This window comes from Drosophila mauritiana, chromosome 2L, assembly GCF_004382145.1.
Source record: "Drosophila mauritiana strain mau12 chromosome 2L, ASM438214v1, whole genome shotgun sequence".
Taxonomy (NCBI): domain Eukaryota; kingdom Metazoa; phylum Arthropoda; class Insecta; order Diptera; family Drosophilidae; genus Drosophila; species Drosophila mauritiana.
In genome coordinates, this window is record NC_046667.1 from 6,244,171 (window position 1) to 6,265,089 (window position 20,919).

The 20,919-nt window shown below is 46.8% G+C and overlaps 4 protein-coding genes across 5 annotated transcripts in view; 2 read left to right on the forward strand and 2 right to left on the reverse strand.

Moving 5' to 3' along the window:
- Nucleotides 1-33: 33 nt before the first annotated feature.
- On the reverse strand, nt 34-1,082 carry LOC117136934 (techylectin-5B). The gene is given in 4 exon segments (XM_033298080.1): nt 34-178; nt 232-867; nt 930-955; nt 1,011-1,082. Coding segments are annotated over 4 exon segments (879 nt in total).
- A 6,968-nt stretch (nt 1,083-8,050) lies between these two features.
- LOC117150667 (endothelin-converting enzyme homolog) lies at nt 8,051-10,355 on the forward strand. The gene has a single exon (XM_033317664.1). It carries the CDS (start codon nt 8,326-8,328, stop codon nt 10,282-10,284), a length of 1,959 nt encoding a protein of 652 aa, XP_033173555.1. The 5' UTR covers nt 8,051-8,325; the 3' UTR covers nt 10,285-10,355.
- A 2,241-nt stretch (nt 10,356-12,596) lies between these two features.
- On the forward strand, nt 12,597-17,458 carry LOC117150255. The gene is made up of 3 exons (XM_033317055.1): nt 12,597-12,744; nt 13,467-15,478; nt 15,545-17,458. The coding sequence occupies exons 2-3, from the start codon at nt 13,679-13,681 to the stop codon at nt 17,333-17,335; spliced, it is 3,591 nt and encodes a 1,196-aa protein (XP_033172946.1). The 5' UTR covers nt 12,597-12,744; nt 13,467-13,678; the 3' UTR covers nt 17,336-17,458.
- Nucleotides 17,459-18,914: 1,456 nt separating this feature from the next.
- LOC117140966 (neurotrimin) overlaps nt 18,915-20,919 on the reverse strand; it is a 32,468-nt gene continuing 30,463 nt past the window's right edge. For both annotated transcript variants that reach the window (XM_033304205.1, XM_033304196.1), the window contains 3 exons: nt 20,748-20,890; nt 19,234-19,404; nt 18,915-19,152 (listed from right to left, as the gene is read on the reverse strand). In XM_033304205.1, coding sequence (XP_033160096.1) covers nt 18,965-19,152; nt 19,234-19,404; nt 20,748-20,890 — 502 coding nt within the window. In that variant the 3' untranslated portion in view covers nt 18,915-18,964. The remainder of the gene's footprint in view (nt 19,153-19,233; nt 19,405-20,747; nt 20,891-20,919) is intronic.

Sequence of the window (20,919 nt, forward strand, 5' to 3'; positions counted from 1 at the left end):
TATATGGCTAAACGTTACAACGTAACCTTTTTTCTATCGTGAGCAATAGCATTTCGGTCGAACCATCATTTGCATAACTTTGTAGGAATAACTCTCAGTGCGCCAAGAGTGCCAGACGATCCCCTTCCACTGAAAGTACTGGCCCTCATCACCTTTCACATAGATGCCGAATAGATTACTGAAATAATAAAGTTGCTTAAAATCTGCAATTAAACCTTACAAGATAATTACCTGTAAGTGCAGTTCACATGCCACCAAGCACCCACTTACTCCTCGGCACAGTTTTTGTGCCACCCATCATTGTCCCTATCGAAAGTGGAGAAGTTTTGGTTCCTGTTGTGCATCATGGAGTCCCCTGCGTCGCCGGTAAATCCGCCCAGCTTGGTCATTGCATACCATTTGTTTTCGCTTTCGACAAAGAATTCATCGTAATGCGCATATCGTGTCTGTCCTTCAAAGTCCTCAAGGTGTATGTATAACTCATGGGGCTGTGACTTAGTTATGGCATGCAATTTGTCCAAGCCAATGAAGAAATCTCCATCGAGCTGCCCGAAGCCGTTTTTGTACTCCGCCCAGCTGCGAAAGAAGTTCAACTTGTTGCTGGTGCGACGGGCCATCACAGTCCATCCAGTTCCGGCAATCTCTGCATCGCAGGACACCTGGAAGGGCTCCAGTCCCAACACCTGAACGGTATAGATTCCGTGGGCAGACGGATAGGTGGGACAGTGGCTGGGATATCTTCCCGACAATCCAGGTGTATTAAAATCTGAACTGCTCTCTTGGATGTTTTCAGTACTAGGATTGGATTGGTTTTCCTCGAGCAAGGCCAGTACCAATTTGTATAAAGATTCTAGTTCGGGTTTGTGTCTGTAAAATAAAAGTTATCACATAGCTTTTGGAAGTGAAGGTGGAGCAGTAGCTATCAGTACCTGATAGCAGTAGCATTTTGAAAACTCTGTGGGATGATAAAACTCTTAGAAGATTTAATGACTCAAAAGTAACGGATTTACCTCAATATCCTTCGCTTCCGTTGAATAAAACGAGACACCCAGAAGCGCCACATATATCCACACTGATCGCATCGCAGCGCGTTTATAACTGAATCAACTTTACCATATCACCTTATATTTTATTACTGAATCATAATCACAAACTAATTTTGATAATTATCATAAATATTACTAATTATATATCAAATGGCCTTATTATACGGTATCGCAATTTAGTGCGGCTAAATAAATCATTTATGCTAGTAAATAGCTAGATTTGCTGCCAAATGTTTTTATCATTTCGGCGCTGATGTAATCATCATTAGGAAGTAATGATACATAAATTTATTGTTTATTAATAAAGCTAAGAGAAATATGTGTTTTGCATGAAAAATAATTAATAAAAGGTTACCTTAAAGTTATCTTTATTAGTTAATCCAGTTGTTAGTTGCACTAAAGTTTTATTTCAATCCCTGAATTTCATTGCCGTATTTTAATTATTCCGTTGGTAATCACACTTTGATTGAGAGAAATCCAAGAATAAAAGCTAATATAAAAATTTCGAATAATTTTTAAAGCACGGCCATAAGATTTACAGACATTCGTATGGCACTAAAGTGGCTGGAGCAGACTTCAAAATATATCTGTTTGTGGGTCTTCCATCCTAGTGAGTTTTTAACGGCTTATTGAATGCCGGCGGGCGGTGTCTTAACTGCTGCAATGTCGCGTTCGCCGCTTAACAAGCGTCCTCCGGATGCGAATGTGGATGGGGATTTGGATGGGGTCGGGAATGGGGATGTGGGCATGCCCGATGCTCCGTGCAGCTGGGGGCGATTGTGGCTGCGTCTGGCGGAGCGGGTCGGGATTGGAAGGGGTCTTGTCGAAATTACGCTCATAAACGTGACTTGACATAATAATCTGGAGCTGGAGCGCTCTGACTTCGTTCACTTGCTTTGTCTTTGGCACTTGCCTTCTGACTCCCGGCCCTTCTGACTCCGGTGGCCATCTTTGCCTCGGATTTCTTTACCTCACCCGGACTCGCTTTCAAGGTGGCGTCGATTTTTTTGCGGTCTCCTTTTAATTTTTTGCGGTCAGATTTTATGTTTTTATGCTTTTGGGGTCGGGCACCGCCCGGCGAATATGGCAAAAATTTCATTAGTTTTGCAAACAAGCAACCAAACAAACCCAGAAACAAATATTTGTGCCTGCATTTTTTAACAGTTTAGTGCCAGTGGTTGTTCTTATTGTAGGCGCCACAGCAGCTTTTTTATCTTGAACCGTAGAAAAGGAGCTGCTAGCACCAGGTGAAGCCACTTTCCTCCGGGGATATCAACTGAACAAACAGCGAAGGTATCAGAGAAATGGCATTTCTTGGATTCCTTTTAAAATAAACATTTTATGAACTTTGTTTGTTCTTACCCTTGCAGATAGCCAGTTAAAATAGAGCCGAATGTGTTCAAAGCAGTCACCTGACTACACAGCTATAACTTTTAACATGTTTGATGTAAAATTTGACCACTTCTATTAAATCAATCATTAAAAAGGTTCTAAACTATGAGTGCACTTTTAGCATTTAAGCCGGAAAATTATACTTTTTCGCAGTGCGCTTCGTCACTACGTGTATTTTCATTTGTTGCAGCGCAACTCTAGTAGCTAGTAGCTGAGAGGACATAAACGGAACCATAGAAACGCATTAATATCAGTAACTCTTTAAACGTGGTAAGTTATTAATAATGAAAGCGCCAATTTAATGAAACCAATCTCTTACGTACATCAATAGAAATGGCAACCTTTCTTGGTTGAATGAGACTTCTGTAAGATTGTTGTTTCTGACTGTTTCTACTTTCTAACTACTTTCAATAGCTTTCACGGGTAACTTATAGACTTGCTTGCTTTAAACAGACAGACTGGCGGACAAATGGGTGGAGTACATCGACTCGCCGCCTCGGTCTGATGAAAAATGTGTGTACATACATACGTATATGCTCTATATGGTCGAATGTGTACCAGGACTACGGTTGTGCTGGACAGCGTCCAACCAGACCTGGACTCGCCTCACCTCCTATCACTTGGCCCCATAATTTATGACGAAGAGGTTACTTTGTAATCAGCAAATTAACTTTATCGCCGAAAGCGCTGTGTCCATACACGTGTGTGCGTGGGGCGCCACATCTCATGTATGAAGGGTTGATTCAGTTCACATTTTGAGTGGACATGCCCTGACCTCTGTCCATAGAATAATGAGTGGTGTTTTGAGTGCATTTTTTGTATACTTGACTTTTTTATAGACAGCAATCAGAAATTAAATCAGAGAGGCGTTCTTTTTTTATCTCGATAATCAAAATTTTAATATTTGCTCTGTGTGTGGGAACGCACAACTCACGAGCTCCCCTTCGTTGGCAAATTTGGCGGTGTGTCACGGTTTTCGCGGTCCTGGCTGCAAATACGGGCGAGTTATAGGATCCGTGCTTTCGGTGGGGTAACCGCCGAGCGCTGTAAATTATCTAATTTTCAATGTCGGTGCGGTTCCCAGCCGCCCCCATTTGGGGTACTGATTGGATTTCAGTATTGTTCCTAATCTCCGCCCCACGCGGTATGCGCACGAGTTAATCGAATCTGCCTTTTATGTTAACGCATTTTCATATCGGAACAGCCTGCCATCATGCCACCCAATTTGGTTGTTTGCATTCGATTTGTTCCTCGCCAGGGTGTTTCGTTATCTCTTATTATACTAATTTCTGGCCATATTGCAAACAGTGTTCCATCTAAAGGTAATTTTGTTTAATTTGAAGCCACAACTTAAGCACTGTTGGCATCGTAAAGCTAAGAACACGATCCATTCTTCTTGTCACGGCCATAAAGTGGACAATTCATGTGAACTATGGAGTGTTGATAAGCCAAAGGTAAGAAATTGAAAATCGAATGTCTGTCAAAGTGTCGCAGCAATAGATTTACATTAGGTTCTAGCACAGCACATGTGTGCGAGCCCATATCCAGTCACCTGCCAGACCCAAATCCAGCCGTGACTGCCGATGTGAGGGCCGTTTAATAAGGCACGGATTATCGCCCGGCATTATTTCAATCACATACCAAGTGTCGAGTATTTAGCAGACAAGGAGCACGCGCTCGCCTCCACTGCCCGTTCCATTTCCAGGGTACCATCCCTGCTCCTGTCAGGCTGAGGCGTCAGTTGACGTCGGGAGCGGGGGGAGCGGTCCTTCCTAAAAAGCCAATAAAAATACTTTGTTTGACAAATAAAAGCCACAGTGAGAGAGGGGCTTTTGGCGATAAAACGCTTCAAGATATCGGGCGGAGCGCCGAGGTTGGTTCGTTCACAAGGCCTGGCAGGTCGCACATGTGTGGATGTGCCGGCGGTTTGGGATCTGCTCCTTGTGCCGGGTCTTCACATCGTTTGGCTTTAAGAGCCAGTTAAAGTGCCCCGTGACCGTTGGGTGTCTGTGTTTCTGGCTCTGTCTCTGCTTGGGCGGCACATCCGGTGGACTGGAGGTCGTCGGACAGTAGGAACGTATGCTACATTCTGGGGGTATCTAGGAAATCAGCTGCCATATTGTCGAGTAGGGTCTACTAGCACACCTGCAGCACAATGAGTATGGTAATATAGGTGATACCCAGTAAAATTACCATTCCATTCTAAAGGAAGCTGGATTTTTTTCTCGAGAGGCAAAAGTACCGCTTGCTCAAATCAGATTTTTGCTGGAAGCATTTCATTTCCGGTTTGTGTATAGGGTATTGTCTGGCCCGTAGGTTGTTCCCTTTGGCCGTTTGGAACCAAGACTACCGACCCAAGCAGATCTTGTTGTTGATGCTGTCGACAACTGTCCTTCGTTTTTCTTCGCCCTCTGTTTGACAATAATCAACGCTGACGACGTTGCCGTCTCACATGTTTGCCAACTTGGAGCGGCCATCACGGATATGTTTATGCCTGGGCGTTGAGTTTGTGCTGCCGAGTATTGGTTCATGTTGTTTTTTCGCGCACATATTTGCTCTTAGATAGATGACCCCGTGGCACTGCTCCTTCGACTTCCCTGATTCCTCTGATTCCTCCGGCATCCGACATCCAACATCCAACATTCAACATCCGGCTTTTCAACGGATTTTTAAAGTTATGTGCCGAGACATTATCATCAGCAGGCTGCGTGACTTTGGCCCCTGCTGTCGGCTTCTTTTATTTTTGGCGCTGGTTAAAACTAATTAAAATTGTGGCGCGTTATTTGGGCCCGGAGAAAATATGCAAACGAGCGGTAGCAGTAGGCGAGTGACGAGCATAAAAAATTGCGAGGGACTGCCTTTTGGGGGGCGGCAATTAAAACGGCTGCAACTTGAGCTGCTCTCGAGCACGCTCCGAAACTGAAATATTCGCCACGCATCCGGTCCGGCGTGCCACTGATGTTTGCTCATATCCTGCAATCAGTGCACACAAGCGCAGCCTAGTCAATCGCACACACACGCACACCCACACTCATACACACACGCATACCACTCAGTGGAGTCCTGATTACAGCTGCCATATTAATCAACTGACCAAAACATACAAATCGCCGATAGCCCATCGTTTATGAAACGCCACAGTGCTGCGTTCGAAAATTGTTGAGGCCAACGTTTGTGTGTGTGTTGGTTAATTGCAGATCCTCGTCCTTGCAGGACTATTGCGTTTGCAAACAAAAATCGTCGCTTGACTGCTACAAATTTCAATAAATGATTGCTTACTTTCGAGTGCTGAATTATTTGTGGCACTTTGGTCCGAAAATTTCGATATCTTGTTGGGCTCTATGATTTCAAAAGCGATGTAATATTATGCTCTGATTTTCACACTGCAATTCTTGGCTTATAAATACATATAAAAGTATATATAGTATATGAGTAATACATTTTGTTACTAGATATTTAGCACATTAAACGACATGTTTCATAAATTATCACTATTGTCTATAAATTAAATGGATATACATTAAGTTCTTTATAAAAGTGACAAATTCCAAGATCAAAGGAAACGTTTTTACCAACAATTCTGGCTCTTATCTCCGCAAAGAGGGATGTATGTAAATACGGCTTTCCTGGCCAGCGCTCTTGAAAAATGAAACCTGTAATTCATCGAGGCGCCACTATGGTCCGTCCACCGACTTTTGCGGCGATGCAGTGAAGCGGTCAAAGCTGCCACTGGGATTCTGGCGGAGATGGGGATAGGGTTGGTCGGTGGGATGCGTATGGGGATGGGGATGTTTGTGCCGTTGGAGCTGCGGAAGTGCTGCGTTGCCATTGAACCGTTAACGACTCGCATTCTTTTCGAGTCTCTTTGGCGTGGGAAAAGGGGCGTGGCGTGGGCTGACGAAGGGGGTTGGAGAGATTAATTTTCGTTTGGCGCGCTTGTTAATAAATTAATAAATTAAATTGCATATTTCGCTTTATACTTTATGACGCTTTGGCCGCACGCTCTCTTGTTCTCGTAGGTTTGCCATATACATATGTATGTGTATGTGCCGAAAACGTGAAATTTTTAATATAAATAATTTTGCCAGATTTTCTCTTTGACACACACGGCCAGCCACCGAACGATCCCCCCTCGCAATATCATTATCTTTGGCGCTAGCTGCATAAACAAATTTAAAGCATTTCCAATAAATTTGCATTCGGTCGCCCGATTAATAACAAGGGTTTTCACCTGTTTAAGTGTGACAGGCATTAAATTTATTAATCAATTTTTATGAAATTTTTACTGAGCCACTAATGGGTTTATAAACGAGTGCTCCATCATTCCGTTATGCTTAATTGCAATTTAATTATTTTTAATTAATCAATACAAAGTGAGTGAGGGATTTCAGTGCAGTGATTAGGCGTATATGCAATACTAGTATTAAATAAAAACATATGTATTAAATTAGGTAATCACTTTAAGGGCTGCAAAAACAAAAAATGTAAAATTCGCTACAACGATAAAATACAAAATAAATTATGTTTTATTAACACCAATTTAAGCAAAGGGACCAAAAAATTCTAATTGTTGCCAAACAAAAAGTGCAGCATACTTTTAGGGCGGCAAAGCCATTTTGGCACGGTAAACATTTAGAACCGGAATCTGTAGCCGAAGGTTAACCGGTTCGCTACTTGTAAGTGAACCGGAACGGAAATAAACGTAAATGTTGATTTCCTGCACCGAAGCGGTTAAGCTTGCGAGGTTTCAGGGATAATTGATTTAATTTTTAAAAAGTGTTCGTTTTCTTACGACAAACTGGTACTTGCCCACTCAAGTGGTCATCTGAAAAATCCGAAACGTAATAAGTTCCTTAGTATGTACATGAAATTTGCCGGTCAGCTTCTGAAAAGATAACAATTTTTTTGTTTGCGAAAAATTTGACGCCTCTTTTTTTAACGGGCCTACAGACTCGAATTGATTAGGATCACAACTCGGGTCGATTCACCGAATTTCGTCTGCCTGTCAGACTTTGTATGCTTGATTAGGTCGGAAGCGCTTTCTTCAACCAATTAGATCATTTTCAATGATTACAATATTACTGCTGCATAAATGTGATTATATTTATTAATCTGTACTTCATCAATAAGCTGCATTAATGAATCAATTCAGCTATTTCCTTGTGATAGATAAGAACATAGCCCGTAATAACCCAGCCATTAATGGTTGATTTTGGAATTTTTCATCTTAAACTATATATTATTTATGCGATAAGCATATAAGTAACCCCCATTGAAATTAGCTTAGCTAATGTCAAAAACGCGACTATGAAATTAAGTTTACAAAATGAATTAGTATACTTCGTTTGAACTTTGTAGATTTTTTTGTTGTCTTGTCGTAGACTTTGTAGATAAGCCCCCTCAAATGCCGAAAAGAAAATACGTATTTAAATCGCTGATAAGCTAACCAAGCAAAAAGAGCCGAGCTGCAAGAATTCTACAAGCTCAGTCGTCGGAAGAAACCCCTCAAGTGGGGTAGTGTGGGTAATATTTGGTGTAGCGGCGATGAGAGAGCACAAATGCGAATACGGCATACGACATACGGAATATATGTACATAAAATCGAAACCGCGTGAAACGAGATTTTAGTTGAATTTGAGCAAGCGGCAAACGCGCAACACACGTCCTGAAGCATCGATAAATCGGATTCGGAATCGGAATCGCCAAACTCGTCGGGTTATAATACAATAAGCAGCTTTACTTTGAAATGACCGTATCTAAGCACCTGAGAAAAGAACTTTTTAAGGCGCCGCAGTACAGGTGCAGCTTATGAAACTCGCCGAAGTGAACAGAAAAAACGTGCGGAAAGATAAGCTATTCCATTGCCCGATAGTAAATCCAAGAAGCAATGGTGCGAAATCTGTGGACTGCCCTCCTCCTGCTGGGCAGTGCCACCTGCGGTTCGAGTGTGCCGGTCAAGGCAAATGATCCGGAACAGAGTTGTCCGTACCTCGGAGAGTGCAATTCAACGATCAATCAGCAGCACATCGATACCCTGATGTCCTACGTGGACAGCGAAAAGAATCCCTGCGAGGATTTCTATGCCTACGCCTGCGGAAAATGGCGGGCGAAGCATGGAAGCCACACAACCGCCACGATGATCAGCGAATCGCAGATTAACCGCCAGTACGAGGACCTTTTCCTCCGACTGCTGAGGAATCCCAGGGCCCCAGAATACAGATACCCCATGTACGCCAAGGTGTTGGCCCATTACCAGTCATGCATCGCCCTGGAGAAGCCCGATCTGAGGCGATACATCGAGCTACTGGATCGGGATCTGATCGCCTCCTTAAACTCCACACACTGGATGCACCTTCTGGCGGTTTTAGGGCGGTACGGCTACCACGGTCACTACGTCCAAGTAGAGGTACGTTGGTACAACGCCACCCATCACATGATCTTCCTGCTGCCGCACAATCGCCACCTGAACCTGAGTCTCACGCAGGACATCTATGATGCGCTGAGTCAGGATGGCTCCTCCTGGCCACCGCTCCACCAGCTGCAGGAGCAATTCAGAAGTCTGGAGCAGAACTTAGTGCGACTGGCTAAGCCCCATTCGGCGGACGATACCTTCCGGAATTACAGTCTGGATCAGATTCGGACGGAGGTGCCGGGACTGCAGTGGGACGAGGCGCTAAGGACACAGCTGGGCAGATCGGTGCCCGGGAATCACGTCTTCCAGGTGGACGACTTGGACGCCATCGAGGGGCTTGTGGAGTACCTCAATACAGTAGATTCCCTCCTGCTTAATCGCTACAGCCTGGCAAGGTTCCTCAGCCACCTGCTGGAGCTTCCACACAATCCGCTGGCCACCTGGGAGTCCGGCCATCGATCGCGGGGAAGGAACTGCATTCGTCACATGCGCCGATCCGTTTACCTGCCGATGAACTACGTCTACGAGAGAAGTTTCTACTCCCGGCGCCGCCACGCGGACGAGCTGGTCATCCACAGCGTCTTCCAGCAGCTGCAGAGTCAACTGGAGCTGCGGGTGCAGCACAATGCTTTCAATCTAAGCCAGGAGCTGGTGAAATCGCTGCAGGCAAAGGTGCACCAGATGCGCATCAACGTGGGCAACCTGCCGCCCAATGTGACGGAGCAGTTCTATTCGGACAGCGACCGACGATGGAACGTGGGCGGCGACTTCTACGAGAATCACCTGAACAGCCTGCTGTACTACTACACGCTAGTTGCCGATCTGGAAAGCAGCTCGGACCAGGAGGAGCGGGACATCTGGTATAGCTTCAATATGCACACGCCAGAGTTTCCCGACAACATCGATGCCACGCCGTACTTCTACTGCCTGGGCAACATCATCTTCGTGCCGTACTCCTACGTGAAGCGTCCCTTCTTCGATGCCAACTTCTGGCCAGCGCTGCTCTACGGCGATCTGGCCAACACCCTGGGCCACGAGATCATGCACGCCTTCGACACGGACCTGGTGGACTACGATGCACAGGGTAATCTGCGTAACTTCAGCGACCAGTTGGGCGAAGTGGAGCTCTACAACGAAGCGGTTGGATGCCTGAACAGCAGCGCCGTGATGCTAAACGAGCGCACCTCCGACGTCAGCGGATCCCGGCTGGCCCTGCAGACCTACGGCGGCGACTGGCTGACCCGGTCGGGCAACGGGCGCCTCTACTTCCTCCAGTTCGCCCACTTCTTCTGCGGCGACGAGGGTGACCAGTACCACGACTCCGGCAGCCAGCGGCTGAACTACGCCCTCGGCCAGGTGCCGCAGTTCGCCGAGGTGTTCCGGTGCCACGTTGGCTCCGGAATGACCAGCGCGGACCAGTGCCCCTTTTGGTGAGGGATGCCCTCAGACGGTCGGTGACTCCCACTGCTAGTCGGTGTATAGCTTTAATTAGGAACCCAAGTATTGTGAATAAACTTCTATGCTTAGCAATTGCGTATGCGGCTCGCATCTGTCGGGCGGATTTTCCGACACGGACTGAGTTAATTTTCAATTACGTGTGCAACGTGATAGACTAGACATCGGTGAGCAGTAGATGCCCTTCCAGGATGTTCGCTGTCAGGCACTGAAAGAATAGGGGGGTAGATACTCACACCTACGCAGAGAAAATAGAGAAAATTTGATGCTTCAGTCGAAATATTTAACAGTGTGAGCGAAAACCTTTTCAAAAGTACAAAATGTTTCGACTCTGTTTGTGCACCTTGAACTTTTGCCGGTTTCCTCTGCCGAAGAGCTCACGTGTGCGTATGTGCTACCCGGCGTGCTTTTATTTATTTGCTAATTAACACCCATCCTGCGCAGAGCAGTCGGCAGCCCAGAGGGCGACGACCATCCAGAGAGCGAAAGCAAGACTGAGTCCAGAATCCGACTTCGATTCCGAATCCCGGGCCCAAGTCGGTGGCCGCGAATTGTTGCACTGTGCAACTTGTTGAAGGTCGTCGCGCAAATCGCTCATACGCCGCGTGGGTCTTGAAGGCGCGTGGCAAGCGTGGTCGGGTTCGCCTGGCAACCGCATTAATGGGCCATTAACAACCTGCCGGGATGATAGCGCGTGAGCCGCGTGTCAAACAGCGGTCAGCCCCGCCGAATCGTGGTTGTTTCCGATGAATGGGCGACCGTCTGTTTGTCTTTGCCCCACAAATGGACTAGAAACGGGGAACTTGAATTGATTCTGCGATAAAGAACGAATGCCACGAGACACTCGAGCTACTCATGTTGAACAGCGTATGGCGCTCAGTCATCTAAATCAATATTCTGCGCTTCCAATTTGGTATGTTTCAGATTATTTTCTAGTTTCTTGCGAGTCAGCAAAATGGTTAGGATAAACACATCTTTAGCAATCTGAATTCCAGAGCTCATCCAAAGCGGCTGCATTATGCTGAGTGCGATATAGCCAGCAGTTCCTCTTTCCGTCGGCCGGCTTATCAGTGCTGTATTTCATTCATTGATGTAATTCAAAGCGGCTGTGCATTATATTTGGGCTGCCTTATAATTAGTTTTAAAATAAACCGCTTGGCCAGCGGAACGCGGAAAGCCGAGTGACGCAATCGGAGCAGCGAATTGCGCATGGTGTGGTGTGAGTCGGAAGCCAGCAACAAACTCGCTGCTTCTGATCGCCACGGCGGTGCTCCACTCGGCTCGGCTGAGGTCCGTTCCTTGACCCCCGGATGCCGGCGGTCTTGCCCGCCACGCGGGGTTCCATGTCACGTGCGCTGGCTCGGCGGAGCAAGTATGTGTGTATGTGGGTCTGTGCGGAATTGATTGATTCGCCAGCGAAGGTGGCGCACTGGAAGACAGACAGACAGACGACCTGATAGGGCTGATGAAATTACAAGTCGCGCAGCGTCATTCAAACCGATTGTGGGCATGTTATGCGAGTAAACGGATTTTGCGGCAATGAAATAATTGCCAACATTGCAGAACTGGAAATGTCTAATTAACCCGCACCGATAAAGCCATGCCCCCCGCCATGTTCGGATTTTCAAAATTGCATTGCCCGGAATCGAGTGCCCAAAATCTGAAACCAAATATTCGCGTTCCGGTGTCGCCGACAGAAGCGGTGGCTACTTAGCAAGTGGAACCACTGCGTCCGACCATCCCAGTTGGACCATGGAACGCCAGCCAGCCACATGAGTTTATCATAAAGCACCCACTAAATTTTTGCTGCTGCTGTTGGCGACCACAATGTTTGTAAATGTTTTTCACCGTCGAATGGAATTTCGGGGATTGCTTTGTTTGTCATCTGGGGTATTTGCCAACTGACCAACTACTGTCCATTTGAATGATTTTGGTGTGCCTCTTTTGGCATAAATAGCAATATATTCAGATAGCAATAAAGTCACATCTGATAGAATTCAGGCCACAGGAGCAAGCCGCTTGTATTTATCGAATCATTGAGTTGTAAGCAGTTTAAGCAATATATGTCGATCTATCAGACTTATCTATCTGAACTATTAGTTACTGATATTCTAATCTTTTCTTGATTCCATACTGATGATATTTAAAGTCTAGATTATTAGTTTACGGTTTAAAAAGCACTGAGCTTTGATGCTGATTCCATCAGCTGATTCTTGATTCGTGGTGATTGGCTTTATTATCAGCTGTGAAATTCCGTTAAGCCGGCAAAATAAGTCTTAGATCGATGTAAATGTATTTTATTTGGCGCAAATAACCACGCTTTATCATGGTCTTGTGTTTACAAAATTAATTTGTAATTTGTTTAAGAATTTGTGTGTGTGTGTTATATACCGCTTTGCCTAAAGTAGATCATAATTCAATAAGGAAATCCTTAACAAAGTAAGTTAACTAAGTTATATATATAGCTAGCCCTTTTTTGGGTTAGAGAACGCTGTTGTCTTAAAAATTTTGCATATTGGGAAAGTCTATGCTTATGTGTAGGCACGCATACCCTTCCCATGTAAACACTTTCAGCTTAGTGATAAAACATATGCTCTTCCTTTTGCTAAAACTAAAATTAAACATAAAATCGTTAAATATCATGCAGTTAAAAGATATATCCCATCAAGGAACTCATCATCGTAGCTCTGTACCTCATCAGCTCCAGCTCTGCCACCTGGGCATCCACAAATCTCAGCCCCTGATTTCATTTTACGGCTCCGTCGGTGTGAAAGTCACTTTGTGACAAACTGCAAGCAAAGTTGTGTTTATCCCTGGGGTCCTGAATTCGGTTCGTTTTCGCTCCAAATTTCGGCAATAGTCAGATGAAGGATTTTCAGTGTGTGATTTTTATTGTGGCTGCAATTCGCTTGGGTCTTGTTAACATTCGCTTTTTTCCGGGAAAATTCGTTCGGCTGCAGTATGATGATGATGATGCTGGGAGTTGATTTCTCTGAGTTACTACAATAATTGGAATTTAAATTTTAAGGACTTTCCGTCAGCTGTCTTTCGAGTGAATCCTTGGCTATCCCTTCTTTCCAGAACCTTACATTTTTCAAGTCAAAAGGGAGAGTGATCTATTGCACAGTCCTAATATTACCTACCTGTTTCCATTGTTTCAGGTCACTTGGATATATATTTATAGCGGAAAGGTTCGCGAAAATAATTAAATTACGGTTAGCGCGAGGAAAATCCATCGATCCGACAGCTGCGGCTGTTAATCTTACCTGATCGCTGCTAGGTGGATTAAGGAAAATCTGAGGTAGTGGGTGGGCAATAAAATCTGCACCCAATCCGTATTCTACCTGATCATTGTATATAAACCATTAGCAAAATGCCAGAAAGCCACAGTTACAAACTGAAACGTCTAACGTCAACAACAAGAAAGCAAAGTAATTCCAAAATGGTCCTGAGCAATTCCACGCCAAACAACCCGTCCAAGCACAACCAGATGGTGGTGGACACGGCAGCCATGAACAGTGAGGATCTCAGCGAGCTATTGCAGCTGAACGCGGAGATCGAGGAACGTCGTCGCTCCGGCCGCCACGGAGATGCCAGCACCGCCTGTGGCCTGCTCCGAGCTACGATGACCAGGGAGGAACTCTTCGAGATTTCCTCGTTGGATGACGATCGCTTTCTGACCGCCTTGGAGCACCAAAACTCATTTGCATCACCGCGCCGAGTGCAGGTTACCGACCTGGACTTGTCCAGCATCGAGAATCTGATGAAGTACTTCGACGAAGAGGTACCTGTGACGCCAACAAAGACCCTGGGTACCACCAAAGCAGCCGGAAACACGGGTAAAGTGGCCAGCACCATTGCCAAGTTGGCTCTCCAAACGGATCCGATAACGCCGCCCAAGCCAAAGGTGGGTAGTGGCCACCTGAAGATCAGCGAACTGAAGCAGAAATACGAACAGCTGCCGGAGATGGAGACGCCACGCTCTGCATACCAGGCATCCAGAAAGGCATCAGCCTCGCTGCCCATGAGGGTGAAGGAGATGGCCCAACTGTTTAACTCGAAGATCAGCCAGGTGATGCGACGCACAGAGGAACCACAGTATGTTCAGCTGCAAAATGAGATGTCGCCGGAGGTCAAGGCACAGAACCGCCTGGTGTCGCCCTTAGAGTCCCCAGTTCAAGGACCGTGCCTGGTGGCCGAGGAAGTTTTCCGCGAGCTGAGCGTGAAGGACAAAGCCCTGCTGTTCAACAAGTTCATCGGTGACATGGCAGCCAAGCACCCCAAGTTCAACGCACATGCCGCAGATCTCAAGGAGAAGGTAAACAAACAGGTGGCACGAGGGGAGGTGGTGGCTGAACGGCAAGCCAGTGTCAAGCATCTCGCCCAGGAGCTGGAGGCGAAGTGTATCCTGGAGCCGGGATCGCCACCGCGGCCAGGTGGTTCCTCTCCTCCCAAGACGACTGAGAGCAAAACGGAGACATGCACCTCCCAGCTCCATGTGAGCACACTTACTGTGATCCTCAAGCCAAGTCCGGAGCGCAGAGCTCCACAGCCACGACCCCGCCGATGCCTAGATCGCCAAAGCGATGAACATGCCCGAGAGCCATCCCAGAAGCGAAACCTCGCCGCGATTCGCACCATGATGCCAACGGAGGCCTATGCGCCACCCAAGAAGATCCGACGCACTCGACAGGAGCGCACCGGTGCGGATAGCCAAATGTTTTTTCAGAACGAGCACCTCGAGACCCTGTTCTACAGCTGGCTCAGCTCGGAGAACGGTGTCCAGTTCGACATTACGAGTGTGTCTGACGGTCAGCAGACCATTGAGATAGCCACCGAGGCGGGTGATCTTCTGGAGCAACCGCAACTCGAGCCGAGCACCGCTACTCTGGAGGATGTGAGCCAAAAGTCCGCCGTCGAGCGGCTTCTGGAGGAGGCCATCGCCAAATTGGAGCTAGATAACGAGTCCAAGAAGGAGAGACAAGTTGAGGAAAAGAAGGAGGTGAATACAGCTGAGGATCCCATCGTCCAAGTCACTCCGCGACGCATTAAGCGCCAGGCGCCGCCAGTGCCAGCCCCACGACCCAGTCTAAGCCAAGTTACCTCCAGTGCATCCAGCTGCAAGCAATCCGAGGCTGAGGAAAGTGAATCCGGGTTGTCTACACTCCCCAAGGTAAGTGATATCTTTAATAAGTGGATTCATGAATGTGGACTCATTGTGCTTAACTTTCTATCACAGATAACCAGCGACGAATCCCAGCCAGAGACGCCAAAGGATGACTTGCAGACAGGTGAATTTGATTTCGCCAAGCCTCAGCGTCCGCCACGCAAGAAGAAAATGCGCCGAACTCTCACCTGGAAGAAAGAGAACTCCATTGTCGAGGCCACAGCAATAACCTCAACGGACTCCGATTCGGATTACAAGCCCCCGCTCTCCGGAGCGGCGAAGAAGAAGTCCGGAGCTATCTGTAACCCACTTCCAATGCCCGAGCCCAGTTTCATTGAGCTGGATAAGTCACTGATGCGCCACTTGAACTCGCCCCGGAAGATCAAGTCGGCATACACCCTCACTGTGATGTCATCTCCCTCGCCGAATGCAGACAGCGATCAGTCTCCTAGTCAGACACCAAGGCAATCCCTGGTACAGGCCATGCGGGACAGCTTCGTGGATCAGGGCTTCGAGACATGCTCGAACGATCCCATGGACAACAGTCCGATACGCCGATCTTCGCTTGGAGCCACGGAATCGAAGCCCTCCGGTTTTTCCACGCCAGTTAAGGGACGCCAGGCTTCAAGTCCGGCGCAACAACAACTGTTCAGTCCGATTCTCACCCAGGAGCGCCCTCGCCGCAGTTCCCTGGCCATGCAAGTGATCCGGGAGGATCATCCGCTCGACCTGGACGCCACCTCCAGCTCACCCTCCACACCGTGCAGCGAGCGGGAGTTCTTCGCCAATGCCCCGACTGTCGAGATCGATAATTCCCAGGATGAAAGTCCGACCAGCAAGGCGCACTCAATGTTCTGGATTACCTCTGGCGACTTCACGGTCTCCCTGGAAATCTTCAAGAACAGTGCGGAGCGCCTGCGACTGCTGTACGAGATCTTCACTCAGAAAAGCTGGGAGACTCGTGACCTGGCCTTCGGAATCGATGGACACAAGTTCATTCGCGGAGCTGCCAGCTCCGACTTCGACCGTCAGTCGCTGCCCGAGCGTCCGCCCAGTGTGAAGGGCTGCTCCCACTACTGGTTCGCCAGCGGAGATCTCGCAGTGCCCTTCAGCGGAAAACTGATGTCCAGCGAGAAGATCGAGCGGCTGTTCGCCTTCCTCGGCGCAGAGCAGTCGGAGTTGCGATTCGGCGTGGACCACATCGAGTTCAGCAGCGTGCCGGAGTTCTGGCCCACCACCCAGAAGTATTCCATCGAGAGCAGCTACAGCATGCTGGTGGGTCTGCAGACAGGTGCCAGCAATGGTCTGGAGGGGCGCAGCAAGTACTCCTGGCCCAACAGCAGCATCAGTGCCAACCAGGCGATCAAGACCAGCGACCTGGATCAGACGGAGTTCGAGTCCGATAGCTTCGGAAACAACAGTGGTAGGCTGTCCTTTTCGCCTGATCTCTTCTCCTTGGAATACGAGGCGGTACCCCTGGACGAGCTGTTCGCCAAGGCTCCTCCCTCTGGCGCTATACCCGCCATGTCCGTGCCGCAAATGATGCAGACCCTCAAGCAGCAGCAGTCCAAACTTCGCAGTGTGGAGCAGCGCATTCGTGGCTACGCCAAACCCGCCAATCTGGCCGACTCCTCGCTGGAGCACTGCCGCAACACGCCGCAATATGTCCACAAGCTGCGCTCCATCATCCGGGCCATTGACAACATTGGACGCGACGATGGCTTCCGCGGCTGCTCGATGGAGCAGCTCGAGAGCTTCATGTACTTCCTCAGCGAGTATGCGGATGTGTGCCTGGCCAACTGCAGCGAGCACATGGACAAGATTCTCGACACCCTGATGGACCGCAGGGCCGTGGAGGTCTGAGCGATGGTGCTACCTCATCGGGATCTGACTTTATTTTAAGATTTTATAACCAATTAGTTCCTAGACACTAACATATAATGTTACAAAGATTTTAGATAATAAACTTTAAAGAGAAAAGTTAAAGCCATTCAGTGTATTTCTTTCGGCATGCATAGTCCAACAAAATCCGGTGTCCTGGAGGGCATAGCTCCTAGCACGTAGGAGTCTGGCAAGCATCACGTTTCCGGCAAGCACATGGGTTCTTTTTCTTGCCCTCATCAAGCAAATGCTCCTGTTGCATCAACTTCAGACATTCCTGGCCAAGGATACCATTTTTGTGCACTTCCAGTGGCCAAGGGAATCCGTTTGGGGCCAAAAGGAGTAGCTGGGTTCGGTTCAATAACAATTTCAACTGCAAAAGTGCTGCGCAAACATGGTATCAGATAAAACTGATAGCTATTAATGCAATAACTGGTTACTTGCTCAACATAAAATAAAACTGCCATTGACTTTCTTTTGCCTTTCAAATGAGTCCTTACAAAATAATAGTTATATTGTTCATCACTAAAATAAAAGTCGCTTTAGTTTTAAGAAGCAATCCCAAATACATAGATATTTTATTTGTTTCTTTCGCAGTGCCAGTTTGTTCCGCTCGGGGAGCAAGTTAATAAATATACATTATCACTCTTATCGTTAAGAAACACAAACTAAGGCCTATGATATATGTAGCTATTTAAATATATATATATATATATATATATTTCTGTATGAGTAGTTTAGAACTTACATATTTGGATTTGGCTTTATGTCAACTCGATTATTTCTCAACTGTAAACCCTTCTTAACTGATCGGCTAACTAAATTATGTATCAACAGTTGTCGCTTCAATCGTGAATATTCGTAATTCATATTTGCTTAGTTACCTATTTAGGTTAATGGTTTTTTGATTAATGCATTTTAGGTGCCTGTTTTTCAGAGTATTTAAGCCTTTCACTTTCCCGTTAAATATCTAGTTTTGAAATGGTTTGATGCCTACTCTCGTACAAATGAACATTCATTTCTAGTGCCTATAACGAGTACATAATTTACAATTGCATTTGGGGTTTATCCATGCACATACGCGCTTATTTACAGTTTGCTTGGAGGTGAGTAGTGCTCTCTTTTTTAACAATTTGGCATCATTCGAAGGGTGTTTATGCAAATTAATTGATTTTATATCTAACTAACCAGGATTTATGTGCTTTGGTTTGCATCGCTTTGGCTCGGCCGAAATGCTTTTTACCACATTCTTCGCATACCCTAACCGATGGATGTAAACTGATACTAGTTTTAAAACCAAACGAATGTTTAGAAAATATTTAAGAGTGCTTCCGAACGAATGGTGAACAAATATGCGAGCTTGATTAATTTGGTACCTTTGTTTGCCTAAAAACACGCTGTGGTTTTCGCCACCAAACGTAATCAAATATTAATGGGCTGCAGAGGGTGTTGCGGGGAAAACCAGAGCTTGACTTCGTTAACGTTTGTAAATTGCAATTCGCTTAATTAATTACACAGTTGTTATGGCTAATCGTATGCATCGGCTTCGTTACACCTTTCATTTCGACTGTTTGTAATGGCACTTTATTAAAATGGAATCGCACATAGTTCTCAACCACACGAGTGTGTCGCCAGCAGCGCGAGGATGCAGCAGATGAGGGACCAACTGGACGCCACTAGGTTGCCATGACTCCCGCTGCTCTTGCCCTTGGACCAGTCGAATCCCTTGGGGCTGCTGCCCGTCAGCTTCTGCTTCGACTTGTCGATCTCGTTCAGATTCGATAGGTATTTAATGCTCGCTGCAAATGGATAAACAAAAGTGCAACGTCTGCATTTGTTCTGCCAACATCAACATCCCTATGCATTTGGGCACTACTCACATTTGCCGGACGCAATCACCGAATTTGTGGGTCCTTCGCCCACAATGCCAATGCCATTGCCATTCAGGGGCGTGTTGATGTAGCCGTCCAGTGCGATTTCCGCCGCGGTTGTTGTCGTCCGCCGCAGCGTTGTGGTTGTGGGCGGCGGTTGTGTTGTCGGCGGACTCGACACTACACGGAGAGAAATATTGGGGTACATAGCGTTAGAAATTATTCAACAAATATAGGAGCTGTCGCATGAAAGTGGAATCATGAGGCAAGTGTAACTCTACATGTCAAAAAAGAATCCTTTTTCTATTCTACATTTATTTTTTTGCATTATTTAAGCTATTTTCTGTCAGTGTAGTAATTAAAATAAGGGGTAAGAGCGGCAAAAAACGGTACCGTACCAAAGTGGATTGCTCAATCGGAAACAATCCATAAACAACTTAAATTAACAGTGAGTTATAAGCCAGTCAGTCCTGCCCCAAAAATGTGCGCCCCATCAGTGCCGAAGTCCTCCGCTCGATTCCTAAACAGATATTTTCGGTTTCCCAGCCGAATTGTCTTCACTTATCAGCCATCGTAAATTCAGTGCAATCCCTTTGGCCCGCCCTGCCCCCCGATTCTTTTCAATTTCTTGGCCATCTCCCCGGGGAGGATTCACAACTCTCGGTTCCTTTTCTCGGCTGGCTGCCCTCCGCTGGCATTATTGAAGACAATTTGTAGAGGAAATTTATTGGGCTTGACACTTGGCCTTGCCTCGGCTGGGAATCACGAAACTATAGCCCACTCCAATGCCTGGTTGACGGCGCATTTCGGCGACTGTATCGCCTCCTGACCACTCAATAAAATTGTCACAGGTTCATTGTTCTCATTGTCGGAGCTGCCCCTTCTATTATCGATGCGGCCATTGTTACCTTTAATTGGTAGAACGACACCCACTTTTCGATGGGCAACACAGCCCATTGTTGTGGCAGCAGAATGAAAACCGTGTATATATAAATTAAGTTGTCTTTTCACCATTCGCCATTCTTGGTGGCGTCGGGTTTTTGTCACCACCCACCCCACCTCACCACCGACGAGCGGGCATTTTATTTTGTTTTATGAACTTTTGTAATCGGAATCGCTGCTGCCGAGCTGGGCTTTAATGGCCCAAACAGTGACTGGGGAGTAATTTAGCAAATTGACACAATATTGACACTTTATTGACGCTGCAGTGGCTCTAATTGCCGGTTGTGAGGATTGCGCATACGCCCCGTTGGCGGCAGCAAGGATATGAAGAAAAACGTCGGTGAGACGAATTAAACACGTCATTTCCTTATTAAATATAAAAATCTAATCTTGCTATAAAAAACCCTGCAAAATTAACCTTTCTATCTGCGTCCATTTGAATTAAGCAACTTTCAGAGTTTCAAGTTCAAAGCCCCCCAAAATACTGGCGCCCATTTAGAGTGGGGTGTACATATACGTTTGGCGGCGACTGTGGCGCAATATCAAAGGGTATAAATAAGACATATAGCCTAGTCACTTACTGTACAGCTTTATGTTGCCGTCCATGTCGCCCCGAGGATTTTTGGCGACGCACTTGTAGTTGCCGTAATCGCTGCTCTGAACGTTGGTAATCGTGAGCCGCATGGTCGCCTTGTACGACGGATGGCCGGGAATGGTTTCGGTTCTGAAAGTGGAGAGGCGGAGGCATCAGCG